General features: G+C 47.0%; 3 protein-coding genes across 3 annotated transcripts in view; 2 read left to right on the top strand and 1 right to left on the bottom strand.

The window, feature by feature from the left end:
* Nucleotides 1-10,771, bottom strand: part of Tdrd9 (tudor domain containing 9) — a 65,699-nt gene extending 54,928 nt beyond the window's left edge. The window contains exons 1-5 of the mRNA XM_048362031.1: nucleotides 10,746-10,771; nucleotides 10,025-10,131; nucleotides 5,431-5,528; nucleotides 3,554-3,775; nucleotides 2,006-2,128 (exon numbers count right to left, since the gene is read on the bottom strand). Of these exons, the coding sequence (XP_048217988.1) occupies nucleotides 2,006-2,128; nucleotides 3,554-3,775; nucleotides 5,431-5,528; nucleotides 10,025-10,131; nucleotides 10,746-10,771 (576 nt within the window). The remainder of the gene's footprint in view (nucleotides 1-2,005; nucleotides 2,129-3,553; nucleotides 3,776-5,430; nucleotides 5,529-10,024; nucleotides 10,132-10,745) is intronic.
* A 2,896-nt stretch (nucleotides 10,772-13,667) lies between these two features.
* Nucleotides 13,668-14,577, top strand: Rd3l (RD3 like). Its single transcript, XM_048362679.1, has 2 exons — nucleotides 13,668-13,966; nucleotides 14,280-14,577. The coding sequence occupies exons 1-2, from the start codon at nucleotides 13,668-13,670 to the stop codon at nucleotides 14,575-14,577; spliced, it is 597 nt and encodes a 198-aa protein (XP_048218636.1).
* Nucleotides 14,578-19,040: 4,463 nt separating this feature from the next.
* Atp5mj (ATP synthase membrane subunit j) lies at nucleotides 19,041-24,050 on the top strand. The gene is made up of 4 exons (XM_048362685.1): nucleotides 19,041-19,166; nucleotides 21,981-22,104; nucleotides 22,772-22,795; nucleotides 23,879-24,050. The coding sequence occupies exons 2-4, from the start codon at nucleotides 21,981-21,983 to the stop codon at nucleotides 23,911-23,913; spliced, it is 183 nt and encodes a 60-aa protein (XP_048218642.1). The 5' UTR covers nucleotides 19,041-19,166; the 3' UTR covers nucleotides 23,914-24,050.
* Nucleotides 24,051-24,486: the final 436 nt, after the last annotated feature.

Raw genomic sequence — 24,486 nt, 5'->3', positions numbered from 1 at the left:
CCTGACAGGGCAGCTCTTTCACATCAATTACTCAAAAAAGTTCACTGAATGTATGAACTGCCTGAAGGTAGCTTATTGTTTTCCAAGAATTCAAAGAGCCCCAAATGTTACCATTCCACTTTTAGCTTCCTAGCTATCTTCAATTTTAGGGCACACATTTCTTTGTAATTTCAAATTATTCCAAAGAGCATGAAAAGAGTGCTATGTACGAGCCTAACGCTTCAGGACTAGCCCATCACTCGCCTCCAGGTGCTGGTGGTTCAGTGACGGTGCAGACACCTTCATGGTGGAGGGCGGAGAAACGTGCATCTCCCGGCCACTCCCAGTGGCCCCACAGGGCAAACCCTTGCAAGGGAGCCAAATTCTGTCCAACCATTTGGGAAAGAAAGCTGTGGATGATGCACTATGGACATACTGTCTGAATCACCTCTGTAGACCAGTTCAGCAAGACATCAGATAGACAGAAAATAAGACACAGGCATTCTTAGCACTACCGGATCTGGAACAAGCTCCAGCATACCACTAGCAACACTATCTGCTCCTGGTAGTCTGACCACAGAGTTTCATGAAGCTTCGGGTTCCTTCATATCAAGTGGGCTCGATTACAGTAAAGGGCTCAGTAACTGACAGCCATTGTGAACTCAAGCACTTTTCTCATACTGCCTATTCCATACAAATTCAATTGCAACCTGAAGACTATGAATCATGTTGTCATCCCTAACACTATTTTGAAGGGACAACCACAGATCCTTTCCTTCTCCTTGCATTCCCCAAGCATCCTTCAGCATGTGGAAAAACCAAGTAAACATGCCCAGACTGTCATTTACCAATGCAGCTCTCCTGAGGATGCCTTTTGCTATCAGTAATGACTATTCTTTACCCTTAGCAGCTGTCTCAGAGGTCGAATTTGAAAGTCAACTGAAAACCCTGTGTATTAGCCAATGTTTCCACTCCTCTAAAACGAGTCAAGTTCTTCAGAACAAAATTCCTGATAAAGTTAAAAAGAAGAGAAAAACAGTTTAGGAGGAAGCCAATATCCCCATCCTTGGAACAATCTTGTTGAAAATATGAACATCAATTAAGTGTTTCGTCCAGTTGAGGAACATCTAGAAAGTGCAAAGGAAGAAAGGAAGCTAAAACAATCTGGGCATGGTGGCACATGCCAGTAATCTTAGCACTAGGACCACATGCAGGAGAATCCCAAGTTCCAGGCCAGCCTGGGCTACACAGCAAGGCCTTAACTCCAGCAAAAAAGAAACGAAGGAAGGAAGGAAGGAAGGAAGGAAGGAAGGAAGGAAGGAAGGAAGGAAGGAAGGAAGGAAGGAAGGAAGGCAGGCAGGCAGGATAGCTGGCTAAGATAAGAACAAAGACAGGGTTTGCAATGTTACTGGAGTCTTCTTTTTTAAGAATGGTAAATAGACAGATATTTTATTCTATTTTCTTTCCTCTGGTGCTAGGAATGGAATCCAAAGTCCTGTAACACTAAGCAAGTGCTCAACCACGGGGCTATACTCTCAGTGCTATTTTTTTAAGTTTCTGTTGTCCTTGCTTTATTAGACAGAAAGTTTCCATGAATGACTAAAAACTTACACACATAATGAAGTTTTTGAACTCTCCGACTGTGAGTAGCACTCTCCAACCAGGGCTGAGACAACTGACCTGCTGGAGACTGAACAGGGTCCAATCTCTGCACAAGTACTCCACTCTGCCCAGAGACAGCCCATAATCAAGTGAGGGAACTTGCTACAGTAAAACCTTAGAGAAGCAGAGGCCAGATCCCATCTGGGGCTGTAGCCTGCTTGCTGATCAACTCTTGCTCTAAATAAAGCAGCATTTTCTACTCAGTATCTAACCCATATTGTAGGACAAAGCAACAATAGAGACAGAAAACTCACTCTCACAAGTGGAGAAAGCAAATGTAGACCCAAAGTATTTGATGGCCCATTTCCAGATACTTGTAAAAACTGATATGCACTGTGTTCTATAAATAAGGCTAAGTACTCACTTCATCAATGAAGATATGTGTGAATTCCATCAAACTCTTAGCACTAACAATCTTCTGAAGCAGGACTCCAGTGGTCATGTAAATTAACTTGGTGTCTTCTGTAGCTATTTTCTCTAGCCCTACCTAAAATTGAGGAGGAAACAGAAAAAAAACAGCAAGTGTTCAAGCTTAAATGGCTTCAATTTCCCTATCAAAAGAGGCTTTGCCCATTTTTTATAATGAAGGCAAGAAAGGGAATAAAAATAAAAATGATAAGCTGGTCACTGATGGCTCAGGCCTGTAATCCTAGCGACTCAGGAGGGTGAGATCTGAGGATCGCCGTTCAAAGGCAGCTGGGGCAGGAAAGTCTGTGAGACTCTAGTTAACCACCAGAAAACCAGAAGTGGAGCTATGGCTCAAGTGGTAGAGCACTAGCCTTGAGCTGAAGGGTTCAGGGAACCTGAAGCCCCATGACCAACAAAAATACATACATACATACAAATTACTACATTTCAGAACATATATAGGGTCTGGATTAGAAGTTAAATTATCAAGTAGATTTTTTAAATTCTTTTCTAGGTGGAGGTAACATTTTCATGTTACAACAACGGTGGGTAAGGACACCTTCTAGAATACAAACAACCACAATGACAAGATTATAAAGGGGAGGAGCCTGAGAATTTTCATTTCTTTCTATTCAATTGAGAAAGAAACTTAAAGTTATTTATTTTCAAGAAATTTAGTTTTTTCTTTGTGGTACCTGAACTCTGGGGTGGGGTGGGGGTGGAGTGTGTGTGTGGTACTGGGGCTTGAACTCAGAGCATGGGCATTGTCTCTAAGCTTTTTTACTCAGGGCTGGTGCTCTACCACTTGAGCCATAGCTCTACCTCTGGCTTTTTGGTGCTTAATTGGAGATAAGAGTCTTATGGACTTTTCTGCCCAGGCTGCCTTAGACCAAGGTCCTCAGATCTCAGCCTCCTGAGTAGCTGGGATGACAGCGCACACCACTGTGCCCAGCTATTATTTGAGTTGGAGTCTCACAAACTTCCCCCTCCTCCCCAGGCTGGCTGTGAACCAAGATCTTCCCCATCTCCCAAGTAGCCAGCATCACAGACATGGGCTATAAGTATCTATCAGTTTCACTATTTTTCAAATTGCCCTACAGTTCTGCTCTGTAAGTAAATGGAAGTCATCATAGAATATAAGACTAAAAAGAAAAGAAAAATAAAATTTTGTCACTGTTTTCTACTTCTGTACCCTTTGTCTTACATATGTTTATCTATTTTGAGGAGTGGAAGGGGAACCACAGAAAAGGTGGGACAAAGGGTGAACCAATTCAACAGTAACACTAGACACTGTGTTAGATATAAACTTTACAACTTGGAGAAGAGGGAGTTTGTGGGGCGAGTGGGAGAAAATGAGAGAGGGTAGCACTATTCAAAAAGAAATGGACTCGTTACCTGACTTATGTAACTGTAACCCCTCTTCTCTGTACATCACCTTTACAATAAAATTTAAATTAAAAAGATACAGGAACAAAGTGTGGGAACTTTCTCTCTTGTGTCTCACCTGGTAACCCACCAAGCCACCCAGAGTCCAACAGCGCTCTTTACTGATCCACCTGGCAATGCTGCTGGCCCCGATCTTCCGCGGCTGGGTAACCACAATGTTGCAGGAGGTAGAGCGCTGAAGGCAACGGTCCAGGACATATTGGGGCAGCTGAGTGCTCTTACCACTTCCTGTGGCACCATGTATAATTACCACAGAGTTGCTTTCTATCAAAGAAATAACCTGGAATTTTAAAGAAAGGTGTATTTTACAATTAGGACAACAGTATAAATTATTTCCAATCTTAAGTCTTGCAGGGATTCTTTCCTTTAAGTTACTCTCAGCCATCTAGATATCACAAGAGGGCAAGAAGGCTCAAACGGTTGTTCTTTTTAAAGAAATTCTACTACGGTAACTTTTTATGTTATAGCAGTAGCAAGGCTTGAACACAGACCCATGATGGTTTGGTTAGCACTCTACCACTTGAGTCACACATCCAGCATGGCTAAAATTGGCTGGTTATTTTGGAGATGCAACATGTCAGACTTTTCTGCCCAGGGTGGCTTCAAACCAGAATCCCCCAGATCTCAGCCTCCCAAGTAGCTAGGACTACAGGTGTGAGCCACTAGCACCTGGCACCATAATTCTTAATAGCTATTAGAGCCAAGCCAAGGTAACTTTAGTTCTATAGGTCTCAATTTTCTTCTATAAAAATAAAATTACCAAGCTAGGCATTGGTGGCTCACACCTGTAATCCTAGCTACTTAGGAGACTATGCTGGGATCCTGGCCCAAGGCCACATAGGTAGGAAAAAGGTCATGAGTCCACTTTTCAATGAAGAGCTGGACATGATGGCTGATACAATAGCTACTGGGAAGCCTAACACAGGTGAACTATGCCCAGGCATACCCTGAGGCAGAAAATAAGATCCTATCTCAAAAATAATTAGCAAAAATCAGAGCTGGAAGGATGGCGCAATGGTAAAAGCTCCTGTTTAGCAAGTGAGTTCAAATCCCAAGAACCACCAAAACGAAAAGAAAAGAAAAAGAAAGCACCAAAGTGGATGTCTATACCTCTAGATATAAATTTATTTTATAATTTTATACACAAAGCTGGGTGCTGGTGGCTCACACCTATAATCCTAGCTATTGAGTAGGTTGAGACCTGAGGATTGTGGTTTAAAGCCAGCCCAGGCATAAAAGTCCATTAAACTATTATCTCCAAATAACCACCAGAAAACTGCAAGTGGCGCTGTGGGTCAAAGTGGTAGAGTGCTAACCTTGAGCAAATTAGCTCAGGATCAGCACCCAGGCCCTGAGTCCAAGTACAGAGGGGTTACAGTTTCATATGTAAGGCAGTGAGTACATTTCTTATCCAACTTGTTACCTCCTCCCTCCAATATACTTGCTCTGAACCACACCTAATGGCATGTAACTGATTTGAAACTTAACCATACAGCAGCTAGATCTGTCCTGGCACTGGCAATAAAATGATGTGTCAGTGAGTGAATAGAAAAGGGGGAAACACCTCAAGGAACCCCAGTGTCATGTAGGGCACATGCTCTCTTTTTAGGGAAACCTTGCAGTGAGTTTCTGAAGGAAGCTGCTCTGGTAGCAGGGCAGGCAGGTTTCCCAATGGATACACACAGGCAGGGAAGGGCAGGTACAAAGCCCAGTGCCCTGCAGGAGATGTGCCTGCTGGGGCAGAAGCTAACCCGGGGCAGAAGGGAACTGAGCAGCAGTCATCTTGCAGCAGCCAGGCTAACCTCCTGAGTCAGCCTCTGCCTTGCACTTCGCAGCACCATGTTCCCCGGGGCAGCTTTCACATTGCAAACCAACAGTGCTGGGCTGCAGGCACTGATTCAAGGCAAAATCAGATTACAGCAAAGATGAACTTACCTCTTCCTTACACCGATTTATAGGCAACTCAGGATATTTATAAGTTGTCTCTGGGATGCATGTCACATTGCTTAATTTAGCCAAAGGCAGCCTTGGACCTGTATTCAGAGAAAACAAATAAAATGCTATATCTATCTGGAAAAAAAGACAAAACAAACATGCCAGTGTTATATATATATATATATATATATATATATATATATATGTGTGTGTGTGTGTGTGTGTGTGTGTGTGTGATATACATTTGTGTTTATACACACATTTGGCATATATACACATATGCAAATGCAATGACAACCTCTACAGACTTAGCACACCAGCAGACTCACTAGAAACTTCTAAGTCAACCAATAATGCAAACAAGCAAATGCAGCTTCCTTCCTTCCATCACAGCCACCAACAGTGGTGGCCTGTGGTGCCTCCTAAGGCAACAGACCTATGAGACACAACACCTGTCACTCGACTAAACAGGATTCCAATAGAGCCACTAACTTATTACATTGCATTCCTTGCTACAAAAGAAGTCAATAATGACATTAAATAAAGCAAGCACAACCTACAAACTACAGGTAGAGTGAAAAGGGATAATTGCACTTTGCTAAAAACATACTAGAAAGAATAACAGAGGAAGTAAATATGACCAAAGGACATTATGTGAATCTGCAGATATATCTCAAAGAAACCGTTGCATACAGTTAATATACACTAATAAAAACAGTAAAGTAAAACCGCTTGATATAGTGTCTACCGCTCCCTACCTGTTCAGTGCCTTCGTGTAAATCCACACTGCTCTGGCTTTCCTATACATCCTCAGGGGCCTCTTGCCCCATGTGACACACCGTGGAGGCATCCAAGTTCATGGGCTATGGTTTTCACTCCAGTCTCTCTCCCAATTCACTCCTCTTTCTGGATATCCCTCTCCCCCCACAGCACCCTTCCTTTATGTCAGTAGCTCTCTCCTGCCATTGTCCCATCTGAAAAACATACAGCTAAGCTTTTCTTTCATAACTGGTCTATTAATATGTAATTTAAGTGTAGCGATTTTTCTATAGGTACTTTTTCTTTTGTAGCACTAAGGATCAAGTCTCAGGTTTTGCATCCCAGTCCCTACCCTATTTTCTCTGTGTGTGTGTGTGTGTGTGTGTGCATGCGTGTCTCTGTGTGTTGTGTGTATGTATGGTGTGTACATACGCATATAGCATGTGTGTATATATGTGTGTGGTGTATATATAGTATGTGTATACATGCAAATGCAGTGTATATACACGTACAGTGTGGGGGGTCTGGGAATGAGCCTGGGAGCTCCAACATCTACAAAAGCAGTCTCCCGCTGAGCCACATCACAACCTCTTCTTCCTGTATCTGAACCAAGGTTCTTGATTTGTTTTGTTTTTTTGCCAGTCCTGGGGCTTGAACTCAGGGCCAGATCACTGCCCCTGGCTTCTTTTTGCTCAAGGCTAGCACTCTACCACTTGAGTCACAGTCCCACTTTCAGCTTTTTCTATATATGTGGTGCTGAGGAACCAAACCCAGGGCTTCATGTATATGAGGCGAGCACTTTACCACTAGGCCATATTCCTATCCCTGAACCAAGGTTCTTATTCTCAATTTCATGAACAGGAGAACCAGTTCTGTTGTAATTCCTGTGTAACAAACACTCCTTGGTGGGAGGCTTTGTGAGCTCAAGGAAAGCTCCTGAAAAACCCAACCCAGTAGAGCTTCCCAGGCCTCTTAACACCCCTTCCCTGCTAAGCTCACTGGGATGGGGTGGGGACTTTACAGGACCACACCTCACTCTCCTCCACCCCCTCCCAGCCTACTCTAGCAGTTAGTATGCCTAGACTTTGGAAAGACACTCAGAAAAGGAGAAGGGTCTGCCCTGTCCTGATAGTGGGGGCCGGGGCAGGGGGCAGCTTGGGACAGACTGGGAGTGAAAGGGAAGAGCCAAATGAGGAAGACAGAAAAAAGAGATAGCTGTATGTTTTCACTAAGACACATCCAGCCCTGGTTCCCAGAGCTGCTAAATGAATCCGTTATTCTTGATAATACAAATGTGACTTCCATGATTTGATTCCATACATTTTGAAGGTTGCTACTTAAGAGACAGAAATTTCCCAGGAAATAAAATGTCAAAAGCCCTTACCGCACTGTCTAAAAGATAACCCATGCCCAGGCAGCACAAAACACCACCCGACGTTTTGAGGTCATTGGCTGGAGCAAAGCCTGCACAGAACAGGCCCCACCTCCATGTCCACTGCCCCAGGGTGGACGGAAACCAAAGAGCGGAGACAGTCACAGAGATGTGGCTGTCAGCCTTGCACCAACACAAAAGGAAAAGGAAAGCATCAAGAATAATCGAAGGCAAGTCAACTAGCTACATGTATCAAAGAGAAGCCCAAAGTAGTATAAAATACCCCCAAATCTCCTATTCTCATTTTTCCTTTATCTCTTTATCCTAGGTTATTAACATTAAAAGGTTTTACTTGAACTACAAAAAAAGAGAAACCATAAAAATAGCTAGTTCTCTTGGCCACCCCAAAATAACATTATCAACTAAATTTAGGGAGAAAAAAACAAATTTCTATAATTAGAAGCTCCAGACAGTATATAATTGACTTAAATTAATGAGTAATATGTTAGCTCATATGGAGAACATGACTATGTCTTGTTTTATAAAGCATACAGAAAATAAGTTGAATAGCTGCATTTCTAACAGCCATAAAATTAAATATTTAAAATAGATAATTACAGGTCTCTTTCTCCAAGGATGAGTGGTATTCTGCATGCGAAGCTACGCTTCACTCCAATGGAGAGGAATTTTGCCTTTTCAGTTCAGAAAAAAAGCTAAGGATGGGGATGGGGCACTAAAAATAATCGCAAACTAAAAAGAAGGCTGTACCGTGGCAATCCGCCACCACCCAGGACAGGTTCTGAACTGTCAAGGAGAACACGAGAGCCCTGAGGAGGCCCTGGTCGGGAGCCAGGCTCTCACGGTGAGGAAAGATTCCACTTTTCAATGCTACTCAGTCACTATATTTAAGAGACAACTTACATTTAACTACATAAAATGATTCTAAGGTGATCTATAGAAAGTCACTGATGTGTGTTCTTCAATTTCTACTTAGAAACAACTTTCTAAATCTAAGTAAAACAACACTGTAACACACCAAAATCAGAAGTATTTTGAAGCAACATAATGGGTATAACCAAATATGTATGTTGAAACCTGTGGTAATTGCATGGCTTTACTACAAAATAAACACACAGGAATACAAACAGCTTTGTGTCCACACATGAGGACTTATACACACAAATACACAGGGTCTCAACTTAGTTTCCAAACCCAAACCTTGCATGCAGCACCACTTTTCCCAAGAAAAACCAGAGCCCTAATAGCTTCCATAGCTATCCTCTGAGTATCAAGGTGAACATTCTTAGTCGTGCCACAGACCCTGCCACCTAACTTCCCTCAGAGCCACGGAACGAGTTTCCTGCAGCGGCTGTAATGTGTTTCTTCACACTTGGGGGCCTCAGAACACATAACCTCCTCCGAACAGTTCTGGAAACACCCAGAGTGCAAAATCAGTAGTCCTACTACACTGCCATCAAGGTGTCCACATTGGTCTGTCCATGGCCCTGTGCCTTCTCAGCTGGTAGAAGTGGCCTGCATTCCTTGGCCCACAGCCCCTTCCTTGTGCCGTTCCAACATAGGAACTGTCACAGATCTACTGACTGATCCTCCGGCAGCCCTCACAACACATGTGACTGCTCTCGGTCATCTGGAAAATCTTCCCCCCTCAAAATCCTTACCTCCCTTTCTTTTACCATGAAAGTAGTACATCTGAAGGTTGTGGGGACTGGAACCTGGCCCTCTCGGGGAGTGCTATCATCCGGGCTCTTCTGCCCATCTCTACTGCCTTGCAGTACTGGCCCTCCTTCAGGGCAGGGCTCTCTCTCTCATCACAGGGCCTCTGCATCCCTTTCCCTCTACCCCAGCCCCTACTCTGCCTTGCTATACCCTACCCACCCTCCCACCCTGGGCCCAACTCTCCCTCACCTGCTAGGCATATTCTGTGCCCCCCAGAGCACGTACACAGGTATCACAAAGCCATGGCCGGCACAGAGCCACACGCCAGGAAGACAACTAAATCACCGGCACTTCTAAACACTGAATAGTTTACCCTGGGGAGGGGAACTTAAGAAGGACTTGTTACATTGTATTTTACACATTTCTGCTTTAATTTTTTATTTTAATGTGTATCATTTAAGACTTTCTTAACAAGTTTATTGATTTTGTTTGTTAACAGTACTAGGGACTGAACTCAGGTCTCTGAGCTTTACTTGCTAGGCAGGTGCTCTACCACTTGAGCCAATACATCAGTCCCTTAATAAGATTTTAAGTGTCTAAATTAATAATTACTAGTTTTCCAAACTAGAAACTATATTTAAGATAAAAAAAACCTATCATATTTATTCCAAAAGACATCCTGAATTACAAAGCAACAAGGATTTCTTACTTTGACCAGTACTATATTCCTTAAGTTTTATTATATAATGTTTTAATGTGTAAACTACTAATGTGTAAACGTGTTACCTGGTCCACTGGTTGGTGGATCACTGCCATACATATCAAATTCTTGTGCTTCAAGTTGTCTATATTTGTTAATGTACTCTGTTTCTGAGCTCTTCTGGCTGAGTGACCTAAAAAGAATAGTAAAATTTGGCAAACTATTTTATATACACATTCATTTAGGTCTTAAATGTTTCTATTTGGTTAATAAGATACAACCTAGAAAAATCATGACAAAAAGAAAATAGAAAATATTTAACAGTATTAACAGTAAAAACATTTGTCTTCTACACAAAATATCCTATGAGGTTCTAATTCATTTGAAATGATTCATTTATTTTAGTAAGTAAAAAAGCCAGTATTAACCTGGTTTTACCATGCTAAACAGAAAAAAATAATAAAAAGTACTTTCTTCTCCTGATCTATAAATATATATGTTCCCCAACTGCACAGTAGTAGGGAACACTTAAGGAAGTGATAATTGTTACTCTTTCACTCTAACAATTTCAGGAGAAATAAGAGAAAATAAAATTTCAAACAATAAGCACATACCAAGTACTAGACAAATTGGTTCATAAAATAAGTTCAAAGGAAGGTTCATACAAATAAGTTCAAAGCCAAGGTGGAAGGTCAAGTTCTGTGAAGATCAGGCACAAGGAGTGGTGTCAGTGGCTACACACCTGTCCGGTGGGTCAAGCAGAGAACGGGAATGGCCTTCAGAGGCGGTGTGGCTTAGCTCACTGACCTTTGAATCTCTGCTACAGGACACATGGACACACACACAGAGTTAGATTTTCCTTGACCCTCACACTTTCAGTACGTTAAATAACAAGTGGTGATCTAAATGACCTCACACTTCTCTTCATTAGAAGGCTCTTAGTTCTGGAGGGCAGTGACTAGGTCTGTCTAGTGTGCTGCATTACCTCCAGCCTACAACCCTCTAAGCCATAACGGACAGCAATAAATATCTGTTGAGCAATTACAGTAGGGGACAATGAAAAATCTAATCAGAAAGCCAGGCTTGGGTGGCTCACACCTGTAATCCTAACTACGACCTGAGGATCACGATTCAAAGCTAGCCTGGGCAGGAAAGTCTGTGAGACTCTTATCTCCCATTAACCACCAGAAAACTGGAAGTGAAGCTATGACTCAAAGTGGTAGAACGCTAACTAGCCTGGAGCAAAACAGCTCAGGGACAGTGCCTGGGCCCTGAGTTCAAGTCCCACAACCAACAAAAAAAAAAAAGAAAGAAAAGAGGGAGAAAAAGAGTAAACTAGAATAGAGTTCAAAGGAGGAATAAAAACAAGGAGAGAATGCTGATGAAGAAAAAATTAGGTTGTAATAATTGGTCTCCAAAAAAGAGAATTACCATGTGGCTCCATGGAAAAGAGGAAGAGTAAGAATTTGAGAACATTAGTGTAATCAACCCTGAGTGGCTGTAAGTGAGCTTGAGAAACACATAGGGCAGGGAGGCTTGGCACTGGCAGATAAGCAGCAGCAGTAACGCAAAACAGCAGAAGGCCTTGGACAGAAATAAAATTTATATTCTATTTCTAATATATGCTGATATTTTGTTACCATTTCAAGGGAAGAAATTCTTAAGCAGCAAAAAGGAGGTGGCAAGATTCTATGTAATTTTGGTGTGAATTTTGTTAGGTTACTTCTGTCATGATAAACTTCCTTTCACAGACCTATCTGTCAGGATAATGAATTCTGACATCTGGCTTTTTCTGGTCTGTAAGTAATAGGAGCTGTAGGAAGACCACACACATCCCTCTTGATCCCATATGGCACACTGGTAGGATGTGAACAATGTATATTCTTCACGGCTCATTGGCAGGAAAAGCAACAGAAGAGACAAGTATTATTAAAAGAAAAGCCACTGTGAAGCCACTACACAGAGTTAGAGAGTAAAGGACCTTTTATACTCCACTCTTTAGCAAAACAAATAGAAAATTAGCACAATAAAGACATTGCATACACTAAATACTGGATACAAGTGTTTCATGTACAGTTCCAAGACACAACACCAATACATTTTGTATCATAAACTGTGAGGTTTTTGTTTTGAACTTTACATATTCTTACCTCTGTTTTTCCTGTTAAGCCATTATTACTTTATTATATATACCCAAAGAGATTAAATATACTTTTAAATTACTAGAGCAGGAGGCATGGCTCAAGTGATAGAACATCTGCCTACTGAGCCTAAGACCCTGATTTTAAACCCAAATGCTGCCAAATATGACATAGTTGTTAGGCTGGGAATGTGTCTTAGTGGTAGAGTGCTTGCTTAGCATGCATGAAGCCCTGGGTTCAACTCCTCAGTACCGCATAAACATAAAAAGCTGGAAGTGGTGCTGTGGCTCAAAGTAGTAGAGTGCTAGCCTTAAGCAAAAGACACTCAGGGACAGTGCCCAGACCCTGAGTTCAAGCCCCAGGACTGGCAAAAAGAAAAAATGTTAGCCACTGAAGTGTTTAAAACGTCCTTTAGCATCTCAACCTGCTTAAATATACAAATTTACTATTTTTCAAGAAAAAGCAAAGACAGAATGTAGCATTTGCTAAATGTTACATGAATAACTGATGTCAGAATGCTCTGCTTATTTTTTTACTCGATTACAACAAGCTTTCTCAGATTGTATATTTTGCAAATAATCAAGTCTGATCTACTTTTCCTGCTTTCATTAGAGGGGACAGTGACCTGGCTTCTAAATGGCCTGAAAGTTAAGCTGAAGAATAAAGGCAACATGGTTATTTTTAGAGCTCTACAGGCATAAAAATACAGCACTAAACTGTGACCTGCAGCTATGCACAGCAAAGCATCACATCATGCGACTGTCTTCACTTCAGCCAGGAGCACATCTGTGCTGCCTCGGCAGACAGACTGCTCCTCAGCTCATCACCAAAGACATGTCAGCATGCATTTGGGACCAGCGTCCAACGCTGCCAGCGTCCTTTCCCAACGCGATGGGCTACGTTTAAAGGGCAGACCATTCGACCGTTTGTGAAGATTAAAGAGTCAGTTATTTTTGTCATTTCTTCTAGCTTACTTCCAAGGTGAATTAATGAGCCTTCTCTCCAAGTGAAGACATCACAACCTCGTTCCTAACATAGAAAGTTGTTTATTTTGAACGGTCTCCGTGGGTAAAGTGGGAGGCTCACGGCCTCCACGGAGGGCATTTCCAGGAGAGCAACGTAAGCCTGACTGAACCACAGCTGCATCATCAATTCACGCAAACGCCTCGGCAACGTCCCAACCACAGACCCAGCAACTTGGCAGGTAAGCTTTAAACCTTTTCGGTACCAAATGTGTCTTCTTGAGACACACTTTTATATAGATAGCACTGTTCAATACAATAGTAGCTTAAAGCATCCTAAGAACTTTTACTGCAAGTGCTATTTCCAGAAATTATTCCATCTGTAGTTATCTCCAACTTTGTCTATTTGGTCTGCTTTGCTACATACAGTATTTTCCAAGCTTGGTTTTTTTACACTGACCTAGTTAGAAACTGAAAGACTTTAATCCGTCGTCTAATCTTACTTTGACCTGTATATCCACCTAGTGAAAAAGTCATATACTTTTCTGGTAATTTTATTTCAAAATATTATAAAATTATTATTATTATAAGAATAAATATTTGCTCATTGGAACCACAGGCTAAAAATGCCACTTTTCAGCTGGATGAAATGGCCAAGAAATGACTCCTACAAACCCACACATTACCCTGGCTCAGACATAGTAACAAAAACTCTGCTTCGGGAGTTAAAGTGGCATCTCAAGGAGCGAGAGAGATTAATACAAGAGATAGAAAATGAACAGAAAGTGAAAAAAACTGGTGTGGATTACAACTGGCTGCGAAGCTACCAGAATCCCCATGTAACTATCCCAGCTACTGAACAAAGACAACTTGAAACCCTTTGCTCCCAAGTTCAACCTTGCCAAACCGGAACCATTCTCAGCAGGTAAAACTACCATGTTAATTCTCTTCTTATGATATGCAGTGTGGCCCAGTCTAAGTCCCTCATATATTCAGACTAGAAATTGTAAGGTTACGTAAAGTTTTCATCAGCAAACCCCTAGATACAGGTGAACAAATCTGTCTCTGGCTATCTCACTGGTAGGAAATTTTTTACAATTAAATTTTCTTTACCAGAAGCATAGTTTTAAAGCATAAACTTATGTGCAGATTACTCTAAAGGTGGGTAATTAGTACACAATGGCATTATATATGTTGTATTTAGGAAATGAGAACATTTATTCTCCAATCCCCTCTAGGTTTCGGGAAGTTTTAGCAGAAAATGATGTGCTGCCATGGGAAATTGTCTACATCTTCAAGCAAGTTCTAAAAGACTTCCTGAGCAGTCCTGACAGAGAGCACCAGCACCAGGGCCCACAGGACCCCTGGGGTGCTCGCGGCCCTGCTCCCGCGGTGCTCACAGGTGAAAGCTCCAAGAGTCGGGACAAAGAGGAAATACCCACGATTTCAAGTTATGTAGACAGAAACACAAAGAACAGGTTCCCAACGTGCTCATACAGAATATGGAACCTGCCATATTATCACCCATCGAATTAAGGTACACATTAGTGGGGCTTTTATGATCATCTTAGGATCAGAACTATTCATAGTATCAGTAAGGAAAATGATAGGTGACTTCAAGTTTCTGTTACAATGCCAGAAGCTGACATTTCTATGGATGAATCCTGTTTTAAATAGTATTCTATGAACATGCAATGTTTTCGTTCAACCATATACTTTTAACTAAAGTGTTTGCTAAATATTTTGAAAATGTTTGAAGTATTTTCTTATACCTCAAACAAATTACGCAGGAACTAAACTTTTCATCTAGAACAAAGGATTAATGTAAATCTTACCTATGCAATATAGCACTGGAATGGAGCTAAAATCCCTTCTAAGACCATTCTCAACAGGGAACAATAGGGAATAGAATCAGAGAGGGAAGGAATGTAATGTAGTTAACATGCAGTTTAGAAACAAAGGAGTGCTTTACTCTGCCAAGAAGATTCATTTTTAATCCAGAGTATTTTTATCTCAACAATAATGGAAAGTATTTTAAAATCATTTTATAATTCAACAGTAAAAGTAAATGGACTGACCAAGTAGCTTGAGGAGATGGATGGTATTTTTGAAAGATAGGGGAGAATAATGGAAGAGATGACACTGATCAACATATACTAGACTTATAAACAAACATGTTGAATTAAACCCTTTTGTATAAGGACCTAAATTTTTTTAATGTAATGGACTAGTTTAACATTATTAGCTATTTTAAAGGAAAACATTCAGGGTTGGGAATGTGGCTTAGTTGTAGAATAGTTGCCTAAAATGCTTGAAGCCCTGGGTTCTATTCCTCAGTACCACATAAACAGAAAAAGCTGTAAGTGGTGCTGTGGCTCAAGTGATAGAGCACTAGCCTTGAGCTGAAGAGCTCAGGGACAGCACCCAGACTCAAGAGTTCAAGCCCCATGACAGACCAAAACAACAACCAAAAAAAAAAAAATCAAGAATTTTTTTGTTTAAAGCAGAGATGAGTATTGAACTCAGAGCCTTGTAATTGCCAGGCTTCCCTGGAGCTAAATCCCCAGCCCAAGAACTTACTCTTGACTGCAAAAACAAAATTTTGTTTTAAGCAGACTTTGGAGTTTGTCTCTGAAGTCAGTACTAGTGCTGGTAACTTCCTTGGTCTCTCGGGAGGGAAATGTCATGTGCATTCTTCCGCACAGCACCTCAGACAACCCAGAGGGGGCCATCCTCTATCCTGACAGGAAGAAAACACTGCATCCAATAAGCTTACCGACTGAAGGAGCAGTAGGCAGTGGTGCCACTCCCTCAGCCAGGAGGAGAATGAGTCCCCTGCTACTCCAAGTTACCCACAGTGCAGCCAACTCATTTTACAGCCAGACTTTGAAAGGGTATGAAAGAAGACGCTGTTTTCGGAGTTTCTCCCTCTCAGTTTGTAGTTGATGCCTAAAAACCATACCAGGTGTGGTGATGCATGCCTGTAACCCCAGCTTAAGGCAGGACGATAAGAGTCCGGGGCCAGCCCTGGCGAAGACAGCGAGGCTCCATCTCAAAAACCAACGAACCCGAGCTGGGTGCCGGTGACTCACTCTTGTACTCCTAGCTAGCTACTCGGGAGGCTGAGATCTGAGGCTCACAGTTCAAGGCTGGCCCAGGTAGGTTAAAAAAAACAACACACAATTCATGAGACTCTTGGCGCCAGTTAACCAGCAAAAAGCCAGACGTGGACCTGCGCGCACACGCACAGAGTGCATTCTGGGACGGCTCAGCTTACGACAGGGAAGCACAGGCGTACACTCGAAGGCCAGGCCTGACCCTGCGGCCCCGGCTCGCCCCCGCCCCGCCCTCCCCCCCCACCCCCCACCCCCGAGCCGCGCGCTCTACCTCCGGGAGGCCGAGGCCAGGCCCTTGGGAGCCGGAGCCCGGGCGGCGTCTCGGGCCGAGGCCTCCGGAGCCGGAGCTGGAGCTGGGGCCTGGGCCTCGAGGCCGAGGCCGAGGCCGAGGCCGGCGGCCGCCTCCTCCTCCGGGCCCCCCGGGGCCTCACTCCGGGACGCCTCAGCCGGGAAGGCGGGCGGCGAGCCCAGCAGCTCCACATTGGCCACCGTCTTCCCGATGGTGAACCAGTCGTTGATCTGGTCGACGGTGAGCTTCCGCAACATTCTGCAAGGCGCGGCCCCGTGCGGGCCGGGGCGGGCGTCAACTGCCTAGGCCGAGTGGCGGGAACACCCCACGCCGCCCGAACCGCCTGGCACCGCCCCGGAAGACCCGCCCCGCCTGCCCGCGGCCCTCCAATCAGAGCGTGCGCACGGCGAGGGGGCGGGGCCAGGCCTCAAGCCATCGGCACGCACGCACGTGGACCGCACGCACCAGCCCCAGCGCCAGGCCTGCTGGGACCACCGTGGTCAGGTGACCAGAGCCCGGCCGAGGGCCTGGAGGGAGGGACCGGGGTCTTGCGCTCGGCTTGCTTATGGAGGTTCGCGGGGCCTGCAGGGCGCCCCCTACCCCCGACTAGATGGAGCTCGGGAAGAGCAGGGCGAGCGGGTGCTGGTGGACGGGTCCCCAGGCCCTGCGCCGCAGCCCTGCAGTCGCGGCTGATCCTCCCTCCACTAGGGCTTGCCCTCAGAGGAGCTGCCCTCCAGCCCACTCACCCCTTTTCCCTTGTATTTTTTTTGGGGGGAAAGAGGGTGTTGGTGTCTGTGCCAGGACTGGGGCTTGAACGCAGGGCCTGGGCCCTCTCCCTGGGCTTCTTCCCTCAAGGCTAGTGTTCCACCACTTGAGCTTTGCTTTCCAGCATTTTGCCGCTGGGTTGACTTCAAACACCCATCTTCGCATCAGAGCATCCCGAGGAGCTAAGATTGGGGACGTGAGCCCACCTCGCTGTGCTCACAATGCACTTGGAATTGGAAGGTGCATCTCTGAAGAGAGGTTGGTTCACATATTTTATGAGCAGGAAGTGGGACCTTTTCCTATCTCTAATCTTTTCTTTGGGGGGGGGGGAGGAGGTGTTACTATCTAATAAAGACATTGCCTTGATGCTTTTTCATTTCCTTGACTAAAACACTAGTCAGCATTCTGTGGGGCACTGGGTGGCTCTGAGCTCCCTCATTTGGCTCTGAGGATCTCAGGACTCCTGTTCCGTCAGGCCCAGATCACCTTGCATTCTTGCCCAAAGTTCAGAGTTAAAGGGCAACAGCTTGACATCACACAGTGCCTAAAAGGCTTGTAAATTTCGAGGCCAATAAAGGAAATGCAAATAAAAACAACACTGAGACACCACCTTACCCCAGTAAGAATGGCCTGTATCCTGAATTCAGACAACAAATGCTGACAAGGTGCAGAGAAAGGAACCCTAATACACTGCTGGTAGGAATGTATACTACAACCACTCTGGAAAGCAGTAAGATCAAAGGGACAGAGACTCTCTCATTCATATATGTGTGTGTGTATATATACATACATATATAATAATAATGGGAGGAGGAGAGAGAAGGGAGGGAGGGAGAGAGAAAAATAGCTATTAGGATTTACCCCCAGGGGCCTTGGAAACCAAACCAATACCCTAAAATGACAAGCATTCCAAGTTTTGCATAAAGCTTCAAAACAGAACCATGTTCACTATCCATCATTCATTCTCTCTTGCATCCCCACCTTTCCATCCTAGCTCATTTTCTTCCAACCTGAATAATGGGCATTAGTGGTAGGGGGTGTGTGTGTTTGTTTCATGGAGCTGTTGGTTATACTTCCCTCCTTGGTTTATCCGGGCTGTATTCCACACTCGTTACTGAACGCGGCTCCGCCAGTGTAAATAGCACACTACACATAGGACATGTATCCATGGGCAATCACTGAACATGTTTGCTTTGTCTTCCGTTGGCCTTGGGGTGGGGTTGGGAGTTTAACACCGGGACTGCACCCTGACCTTCCTAAGCATGCCCGGTGAGCACCCTGCCATAAGGACTTGAGAACTGGGGGCTGCCTTGGAAAGCCACTTCTGGAACCTTCTCTTCAAGCACCTCCGCCCGGCTCCGTTCCGCGCCAGGAAGGCGTGGAGGGGCAGGGGCTGCCCGCACGCGCTTCCCGGCCGCGTGGCCGTCTGTCCGTCTGTCTGTCTGCTGGTTAGGCTTCTGAGTGGCTTCTCCTGGTCTTCATTCAGCGATTCCTCCGCCCCGGGAGCCGCTCGTTCGGCTCTTACTATGCCATTCCTATGGCCTAACTGGCTCTCCGGGCGTCGGCGGCCTCCCCTTCTCCGGCGACGCGGCGCGCAGCGGGCTGAAGTCCTTAGGCCAGGCGCGCGCACGGGGGGCCTCACCGCGGGGCGGAGCCCAGGGAGGCGCGGGGGGCGGAGCCCAGGGAGGCGCGGGCCGGGGGGCGGGGCGCGGGGGGCGGAGCCCAGAGAGCCGCGGGGGGCGGAGCCAGGGACGCGGGGCGGAGCCTCCGGACCTCCAGCTCCGCACGGCCGCCGGGGGCGCTGTGGGCGCAGGCGCGGCCCGCGCCGCTCCGTCTCGCGCCTCGCCGCTCCTTCCGCCTTCCCGGCGGGCCCCGCGCGGCGCCTGCGCGGCGCGTGACCTTTCCTGCGGACGGCGCTGCGGTCGGGCGGGGTCCGAGCCCTTGGTCCTGTCGCGGTGAGAGCGGGGCCCGGTCCCGGGCGGCCGGGGCCGGAGGAGGGCGGGACCCCGGGAGCGGGGCGGGAGGGCCGGCCCGCCCTGGCCCCCAGATCGCGGAGGCCTTGCGGGCGGTTAGGCCCGGACCGCGGGGCGCCCGGCGTCCGGACGAGCGGCTCCCCGGACGGGGACGCCCTGTCCGCACGCCCGACCCCCCCCCCCGCCTTGCACACCCAGCCGTGTGTGACGGGGCGTGCGGGGCCGAGCCGGGCCGCGGCGGCGCTCGGTTGGCCTGTGAACGGGAGCAGCTGTTTCCCTCCCTCCCGCCCCCCTCTCATCTTTGGTCGGAGTCCGGGGCTCCAAGCCGGTATCCGAACGCCTGCTTCCAGCTCATCGCCCGACGTTTGGCCTCCCGGGGCGAGGTCTTACGAGATGGGCGCCGTCAGGCCGACTGAGCTAGGAAATGTGGCCGGGACGGAGGCCCCTCGCGGGGCGCCCGCCTGAGCCTGCTCCTGGGTGGCCCGGCCCCGCCCCGCCCCGCCCCGCAGGGACCGTGGTGCTACTGTGAGGTGAGGGACGAGCTGAGGCGTCCAGATCCAGGGCACAATACCGGAAGCGCGGAAGTCCCTTGGCACCCTCACCGCGTGCCCGCCCTCAGTCTAACGAAGACCTCCTTGCTGTTGTTTTTGCCGGGCCCGGGTGCCGTCCCTGAGCGCGGCAGCCCAAGGTCGGTGCTGCACCGCTCCAGCCACGGCACCGCCTCCCTCCCGAAGACGAAGTCTGAAACGTGTGAGCACGAGGCTTTGAGCTCTCCGCTCGAGCCTCACTCCTAGACCTCTCCTGCTTTCATCACTTTTCGGAGGCCTGGGCCGCAATGCCCTTTGTTTCGGATGTGAGTGGGATGACGGGCACGTGCCTGTCGTCCAGTTCTTTTTGGTTTGGGTTCTGTTTCCGGACCGTCATGGGGCTTGCACTAGGACTGTATGTCGTCCCCGAGTTCTTTTGCTCAAGGCTAGCCTTGTACCACTTTGAGACACAGCTCCAGTGTTCTGGTTCATTGGAAATAAGCGTCCCACAGACTTTCCTATCCAGACTGGCTTTGAACCATGATCCTCAGGAATCAGCCTCCCTGAGCAGCTAGGATTAAAGGCTTGAGCCACCCAGCACCTGGCTATATCCAGCTTTTTTATTGGTTGAGACTTGATGTCCCAAACTTTCCCTGTGGGGCTTTGGTCCTCCGTCTCATTAATCTCAGCCTACTGAGTATCTAGGACTATAGTCATTTGCTGCTGCTGCTGCAAGCAGTGAGGCTTTTTGTTTGGGGGGGTTTAATCTTTGCTAGAAATTCTCGTGGCTCAGGATTACTGTTGTTGGCTGAGTATTTTTAGCCATTGTTTCTGTTGCTGCTGTGACCCTTTACTGAGTTCTCAGGTGGGGTCCTTTGGGTTCTCCCCTGGATTCCATGGAGAGCTCTGTGGGGCAGGTGGAGGGCCCTTGTGAAGCAGCGGCAGCAGGGACTTCTGAGGTTGTGAGCAAAGAAAGCAGTCATAGCTGGTATTGGGTCCCAGGATCCCCGGCTTCCAACCTGTTGGTCTCCAACACCATCCCATTCTTGCTGTCCCAGAGGGGAAGGATTCACTCCATGCCCCAGAATCCCCTCGGAGTCCTCCTTGGACTTTGTCAAGACAGGGCTGTTGACAGGTTGGAACCTTTAATACTCTGTCACAGAGTCCAGGTATGATGAGAAAATAGGAAATTTGACCTCAGAGCTAACCCACAAGGAGTTCCAGGTGACGATCGCACACCCATCCCACAAGGTGGCACTCAAGGCTTATGAGGACGGTCAGGAAACCAGGCATTTAGTCGTACAGTGGCCAGACGGCTCCCTTCCACTCCTTTCACTTCTCCACGTTCATTCTGGCCTCTAAGGCCTACCCATGCCTTGCCTGAGGACATTTCTCTAGGTAGCCCAGTTCTGTTTCTTTGCTCCTAAGACTCATGGCTTCTAGCAAATACCTAATTCACACAGGTTTGGACAGTTTCTTGTGTTGCCCATGCTAAGCGAGCCACTGTACCACCGAACTGCAACCCCAGCCCCGTGTTTTAAGATATTTAAGGGGAGCCATTGGCCTTTAATTGGGTTGGGCCCTCTAAGGACACGGTACTACAAAGCAGACATGCTGGGGACATAGGGAAATCCCAGCAGGGGAGAGAAGTAGAATCCTGTGTGTGGTGGAGAGGTGAGAGGTAATTGTATTTAATGTATTTAGCTAACGCATTTAGCGGGCGGGGCCAGTGCGTGTGGTGGCCAGGTGAGGAAGTGTGCTGGACCAGGCCAGACACGGCAGCCAAGGTGCAGCTTCCGGAAGGGAAGGCGCGCTCAGCGCCGCCGGGATGACTGCTGGCTGCCTTTCCTCTCCAGGTGAGAGCAAGGCAGCTCACGCCGAGTCTGCCGGGGTGCATCGTCGGTGCATTGGGAACATTCATCAGACACCTGAATGTGAAGAATCCATAAGTTCAGATGGCAGTGGCTTTTCCACTTAAGTCCAGTTGGCTAAATACTATTTATTTATTGAATAAACTCACATTTGGGCTTTCGCCCTGCGCCAACTGTCGGGTAGGGAGCCTTGGGCTTTGGGCGTGAGCTGCCACTGGCCAGTGTAGCCAGACCCGGGTGTTGGTTTCTTGGGGAAATCACACTCTGACCCTCTTGTTTCGCTTGGGGTGCCAAGTGTGCTCAACATGGTGGTGAAACCACCAAAAAGCGGGACGGGGTGTGACTTGGGGCAGTGCTTAGTGGAAGGCAGGCTGATAGGTGTCGCTGTTCACTTTCAGATGCTCCAAAGCCTGATTAAGAATGTCTGGGTCCCCATGAAACCCTACTACACCCAGGTTTACCAGGAGATCTGGCTGGGGGTGGGGTTGATGAGCTACATCGTCTATAAGATCAGGAGTGCTGGTAAGTTTGGGGTTTTGTTGGGGGTTCTTTTGCTTTGTTTTTTGAGCTTGGGAAGAAAACTGTTTTCTGAAAGAATCAGTTTACCTTCCAAGGATCTGTAGCTCTTAACTGGGTGTGAACATCTCCGTGGGAGCCACCTAGGAAAAGCCTAGGGGCAGTGGGCACACTGGGCAGCAGCCTTGATAGCCTGGGTTTGACGATGACGTTCATGCGTGTGGGAAGTGCCTTTCATCTTAAGAGACCTGGGCTGGGGCGCCTCAGGGCACAGTGCCACGGGCGGTGCCTTCTCCTGAGTTTTTCATCGCCACGTCTTCATAATGAAATGTGAAACGGAGGAGCAGGAATGTGGTTCTCAGTGGAACAGACACAGCCCCGTAGTGTAGTAACGTGTCATGAGCCCTTGGTTGAGGAGAGGAAAGGAAGACGTGGATCTGCCGTTGAGGGTGTGGAAGGAAGGGAGGGTGGAGAAGCACGTGGAACGGAGCCCCGAGCCCTGCTCTTGGCTGCTCTGGGGGCATCCTCCGAAACCACGCCTCTGGTGACTCCCCTGTTTTCCCAGGGCTTCCTCTACTGTTTTACCTGACCTATGAAGTCATGTTGATTCTGACAGTTATCAAAAGGCATTTTTGCAAAGAATTGATACAACCAATTTTTGTTTTGATTTTAGATAAAAGAAGTAAGGCTTTGAAAGGTAAGTTCTTTTTTTCTTCTGTGAGTGGTTGGGAAATGAAAAATGAAAATGAAAAACACCATCATATCTTTTCAAGACTTTTCTGTTTGTTTGTTTGTTTTTGGCCAGTCCTGGGCCTTGGACTCAGGGCCTGAGCACTGTCCCTGGCTTCTTTTTGCTCAAGGCTAGCACTCTGCCACTTGAGCCACGGCACCACTTCTGGCCATTTTCTGTATATGTGGTGCTGGGGAATTGAACCCAGGGCCTCATGTATACAAGACAAGCACTCTTGCCACTAGGCCATATTCCCAGCCCCTCAAGACATATTGTATCAGTTCTGAATTAAGATTAATCCATATTCAGTGATTGTGTCAACTAGAGTAGAAATACTTCGGAATATGAAGTTTGCTATAGAGAATTCTGAATTGATGAATGATTTAAAAGTCAACATGTGCCAGGCACAATTGGCTCACACCTGAATTCCTAGCTACTCAGGGGGCTGAGATCTTAGGATCACAGTTCAAAACCAGTGAGTGCCCAGGAACGTCTATGAGACTTACCTGTGGTTCACCACCGAAAAGCCGGAAGTGTAGGTATGGCTCAAGTGGCAAAGCTCCAGATTTGAGCAAAAGACTAAGAGACAGCACCCAGGCCCTGAGTCAAGGCCTCAGGACCAGTACCACCAGACGCTTCACCCCAGTACGTCCAGTAAAACTTAAAAGGGCAATAGGGGAAGCAGGAATCGGAGACAGCGGATGCCAGCGACAGAGGAGCACCAGTGAGCTGGGTGAGCCTGCCACCCTGCGAAGTTCCTGGTGGCGTGAGGGTGTTGTGCAAGGAAGCCCCTTCGTGGAATCATGCCTGGTTCTGGCTGGGTGTCTCTCTCTGTTTCTCCACTGTGGGCCACCGGGGCCATTCCAGGCCTCTGCAGATGAGCTGCTGCCGTGGCGCGTGACACACACAAGCCAGGCCAGCTGTTCCCGGAGAAATACTCCTCCGTGCTTCCTTGTACACTTTCCAGTTGTTGGTACTTAAAGGGGGAATCACGGTGGTGCTGCTTCCCTTCTGAATCGAGTCTTCCTTCGTTGTGCCTCTCCCTGAAAGGTTCCACCCCTGCGCCTTCTCACGGCCATCACTGAGCGCATGAGGCGACACGCCGGTCCGCCCGGGCGTTTGAGCGAGCTTTGTGAGACAGGAACGCGGAACGTCGCTGTGCGCCTGCTTGTGGGAGTGCCACCTCTTCTGTGGCGGGAATAAAATGTGTCTGTGAGATGTACCCTCCGTGCAGCTCGTGCCTTCAGTGCGTCCGTCCTCCCGGGTCGCCTGGCCCCCCTGCTGGGAGGCCTCCGGGGCCTTGGATGTGGCCCTGGTGACAGTCTAGGGATGGTCACGTGCCACCAACGCTCTGTAGACGGTGGTTCTGCAGCCCGTCTCCCAACCTCGGAGCCTGTTTATGCTTTTGCGAAAAGGAAACATTAATTCCGTAAATTCCAGCCTAGAATTATTATGAAGGCCAATAAGAGAAGGCAAGGGACAGCATTGTTTGTATTGTGAAGTGCTTTAAAGCATTAGATCACATGGTAGGCAAAATTAATGAGCTCTGGGACAAATCTTTATCTTGAACTAATCACAAGGTAAACCATACTAAAAAGCCAATTGAGCTGGACACTCACAACTGTTACACTAGCTACTCAAGATCTGAGGATTGTGGT

This window comes from Perognathus longimembris, chromosome 14 (assembly GCF_023159225.1).
Source record: "Perognathus longimembris pacificus isolate PPM17 chromosome 14, ASM2315922v1, whole genome shotgun sequence".
NCBI lineage: Eukaryota > Metazoa > Chordata > Mammalia > Rodentia > Heteromyidae > Perognathus > Perognathus longimembris.
Note: the sequence above shows the minus strand (reverse complement) of the source record. Positions and strands in the feature narration are given on the sequence as shown.